The sequence below is a fragment of the Myotis davidii genome, unplaced genomic scaffold (assembly GCF_000327345.1).
Source record: "Myotis davidii unplaced genomic scaffold, ASM32734v1 scaffold93, whole genome shotgun sequence".
NCBI classification, from domain to species: Eukaryota; Metazoa; Chordata; class Mammalia; order Chiroptera; family Vespertilionidae; genus Myotis; species Myotis davidii.
Window position 1 is genome coordinate 2,145,610 of NW_006292095.1, and position 4,039 is coordinate 2,149,648.

The 4,039-nt window shown below is 48.5% G+C and overlaps 1 protein-coding gene across 13 annotated transcripts in view; it reads left to right on the top strand.

The window, feature by feature from the left end:
* ANK1 (ankyrin 1) overlaps positions 1-4,039 on the top strand; it is a 203,346-nt gene that overhangs the window by 124,902 nt on the left and 74,405 nt on the right. For all 13 annotated transcript variants that reach the window (XM_015565192.1, XM_015565194.1, XM_006765542.2 and 10 more), the window contains exon 3: positions 2,171-2,269. In XM_015565192.1, the coding sequence (XP_015420678.1) occupies positions 2,171-2,269 (99 nt within the window). The remainder of the gene's footprint in view (positions 1-2,170; positions 2,270-4,039) is intronic.

Genomic DNA, 4,039 nt, shown 5'->3' on the forward strand with positions numbered 1-4,039 from the left:
TAAGGACACAGCTGGAGAAGTGGCGTCCAGAGCACAGCCACTTGACAAATTGCTTTTCAGTGAATTTGTGTTTTGCAAATTTATTTGAGGGGAACTGGTTTCCTTCAGCACAATGCTCTTCCCCCTTCCCCAGATTCCTGTCCTAACAGATTGCTGTCTTGCCTTCAATCACTTTCTCCCTTTCTCTTATCAAAACTGGCTTTGACCTAGACTTTATCTGATAAGCTTATTCACACTGGGGTGTGAATAATTCACACCGCTTTGGACCCTACATTTAATGGTGTTTGAAATCTACAAGAGGAGGAAACCCAATTTGCAGACATTGGCAGGGGGAAATATTAGGTGAAGGAGTCCTCTCACCGCTCACCCCCACCTCTTGCCCCTCACCCCCACACACCCTGGTGAGGCTGGCTGTGCTGATGTGCAAAAAGATTTGGCCCACGGAGGTATCCGAGCCCACCCCTTCTTTGGCATCCAGGGCGCCTGTGATAGTTACCCTGTCTGAGGATCCTAGGCAAAGAGAGTTGTAGACACCTTCCATTCTCCCAGCATGGGTCACCTGTCCTGGTCTCTGCTTCAGCAATTCCTCATTACTTTCCTCTGCTGGTCTTAGCAAAGCAATGGGGCTAATTTGTTAAGGGCCAGCGCACTACCATCCCCAGGTAGAATATTTGGTTTTAACAGGAATCTCCTGGAAACAATGCCCTGACACAAAGGGAGAATAGTAGTTTCAGGAACCCATCATGGGGCTGTGGAGATATTTGAAGATAGGTGAGTAAGGGACCCCTCAAATTACACCATCAGGAGCCAACCCCCTCCACCTTGGTGGCCAGGCTCTGTCTTCTGGGGCACCCCCCGGAAAGGAACATGCTAGAACATAGTTGACCAAAACAGGAGAAGGAAGAAGGGGTGGGAGAAGAGGTGAGAACTGTTTTTTGTTTTTTTAAAAATATATTTTATTGATTTTTTACAGAGAGGAAGGGAGAGGGATAGAGAGTTAGAAACATCGATTAGCTGCCTTCTGCACACCCCCAACTGGGGATTTGCCTGCAACCAAGGTACATGCCCGTGACCGGAATCCAACCTGGGACCCTTCAGTCCGCAGGCCAACGCTCTATCCACTGAGCCAAACCGGTTAGGGCGAGGTGAAAACTGTTGATGGGGAAGGAGCAGGAGAGGAGCAAGACACGAATGTCAGGATGGAGATTGCTTAGTGACTAAACCCATTTTCTATGTGGAGCCAAGATCTACTCATGCGTTGGAAATGAAATTTAGTTCATTGAGATGTTGTCAGAATAATTTGTGGCTCTAAGCAGCACTCTTTGAAGTCAGCTTTTGCCAGAAAGTTTGGAAGCATCGAAGTGCATGTCTCCGAAGACCAGGAAGCAGGAGAGGGATAAGGAGGACTGGGGTCAGGCTGCTTTCTCCAGGCGCAGATGTGGCCTCCCCAGGGAGAGCTGACATTCTCATTGGTTCCTGCGAACTGCTGGTGGCCTGGGGATTGGGCATGGAAAGCGGTTGCTCCATTCCCCTCCCCCCCTTTTCCTTAAAATGTAACTGCCAGCTTTGGTCACATTTGAATGGCAAGGTGGCAAAGAAGCTATTTTCATACTAATTCTTTTTTTGAGACTACCACCGTACTAAATACCACCAACATTGCAGGTGGTTGGAGGTATTTAGTTTTCATATGACCTTCTTTCAAAATTTATTATTTTATTAAATGGACATCTAGCTCTACACATGTTTAGGGTGCACTGGTATTGCCTCTTTCCTTTTCCTGGTTGCGGCCGTGAAAATGAATGAACAAGGGGGTTGAAGTTATACCGTTTCGATTAAGTGGATGCCTAATGCCTGGGCAAGATTGGAATTTCAAGGTCATCCGTGGCTTTGTGAGAGCTTCCCACACTTAATTCATATCGAGGGGGTGGTGGTCTTTCTATCATCCCCTCTTTCCTTCCTCCCCCGTTATCTGATGCTCTTACAGAAGAGCTGCTCGCAGAGGCTGGACCGGCCCTGCGTGTGTCTAAGCTGGTACCACTCAGGGCCCCTCCAGCTTCCCCCTCCTGCCCTTCGCAAGGAAGGGGCGCTGTTCCAGCGACTTGGAACAGCAGGACAAGCAGGATTCGCAGTCCCACTAACCACACCCTCCCTGCCTCTCTGCTCTTCACAGAATGGGCTGAACGGCTTGCACCTGGCCTCGAAAGAAGGCCACGTGAAGATGGTGGTTGAACTTCTGCACAAAGAGATCATTCTAGAAACCACAACCAAGGTATGTCTCTTGGGGAGTGAGGAATCTTTACATTGACAATTCAAATGTGTGGTTCCTTCAGGTGTTGTCCCAAACCCTGGCATGGAAAATAGCCCTTCATGAGCCCATGTTTGCATCCTTCTGAAGTTCTCTTGTCTTTCCAATCATTTCCCGGTTCTGTGAATCCCTGAAGTCACAGACCCCTGTTTCTGCAAAGATTCAGTAGGCCTTTACTTTATCCGTATCATAGACTATCGATCTAAAAATAAACCCCATGTTCTGGTGGCTTCATGCTTCCTCAGGGTCCTCGACTCAAATTTGGGGACTAAGCACCATGAGCCCCACAGTCAGGTGCTGTGGGTCCACATCCTAAGATACTTACTTCCTACTCTGTGACCTTGAGCAACCTACTCTGTGACCTTGAGCAACCTAGTCCGTGGAAAGTCTCCTCATCTGTAAAATGGAGAGTATAATGCTCAGTTGCAGGATTGGCATGAGCGTGAAATGAGACAGTGTCGTCTCTGAAATGCCTGGCACTGAGGGCTGCGGAAGAGTCCAGATCCCTCTTGCCTACCCTTCTTCAGCAAGTCTTCGTCTGTCGGTCAGCCCCAGGCCGTCTCCTCTCCTGACCGATTACCTTACACAGCCTTCTCTCTTACCAGGAGGCACCTGGCAGGGGCTGAGTCACACCTCTCACAGCGTCTGTTCCTCTCCACAACCATAGATTATAAACATCAGTGGCTTCGGTCCAGAAACCAAAGTCATGAGATGAATGCATCTACAGGTTGCAAACTCAGTTTTATTTCTTATATACATACATCATATCTGTTCAGTAAGCAGGATGCAGCCAGCATTGAAACACGAAACTAAGCAAAAAAATTGCCTCTAATTTACTAACTCGAGTCCTGTTTCCTCTTCCCTTCCTTCCTCTGTCGTTTCCCGTGGTTTTTCTCTTGGGCTTACCCCTCCAGCCTCTTGTTTTCCATCTGCTATTGATTCAATGTGGTCTCACATCGGCCTCAAGTTCAATCCCACGCAGCAAACATTTTGCCGTCTCTCCAGCAGAGACCCAGAAGAGCACTGTGCAGAGAACAGATATAATTTATGGTTATGAAGTGAACTACCCAAATATTATGAAGGTAGAATCATCTCTTGAGATAAAATTCTGTAATTTTCGTGTCATTTCCCGGAGGTGAAAAGATCTCACAGGTAAAACAGACAGAGCTGCTCTTCCTGAATGTGTGCGGGCACTTTTAACGCCACCACAAACACCCACTGTTTCTGCCCTGCTCCTGCTGTGGGCTGGGGGAGGCAGTGCGCTCTCTCCTGACGCTCTCGCTCACCTGGCTGCAAGCAGCGTGCCATCTGTGTGGGCCGGAGCAGCCTGTCTTCCCTGGCATTCCCCCAGGAGCTGCAAAAACACTGCGCTTCAGCACTTTTGCTCTTTCCGAATTTCCCCCCTTTATTTGTTATTTTGCAAGCGAACCCTTGGTGTGTCTTTGTTATTTATAGCAATGTTATAAGTCAGCGTGGTTTCCGAATGCCATCCAGAGGGAGGGAGGAACGGTGAAACTGATCCCGTGGGCTGAGATAGTCCGGGGGACTGTAACGGGCCTCGCAAGCCCGAGAAAGATTTAGAAAAGAATAAAAAGCTAAACCCGATATAGTTTTCTAAACTGGGCTTCGGAATTTTAAAAGCACAAAACAAATGCATCCTGCCCCCATCCTGCCACCTGCGCCGCTCAGAGGCCGTGTTAGGTCGGAGAGAGCCCAGGATCGGATACATGCAGA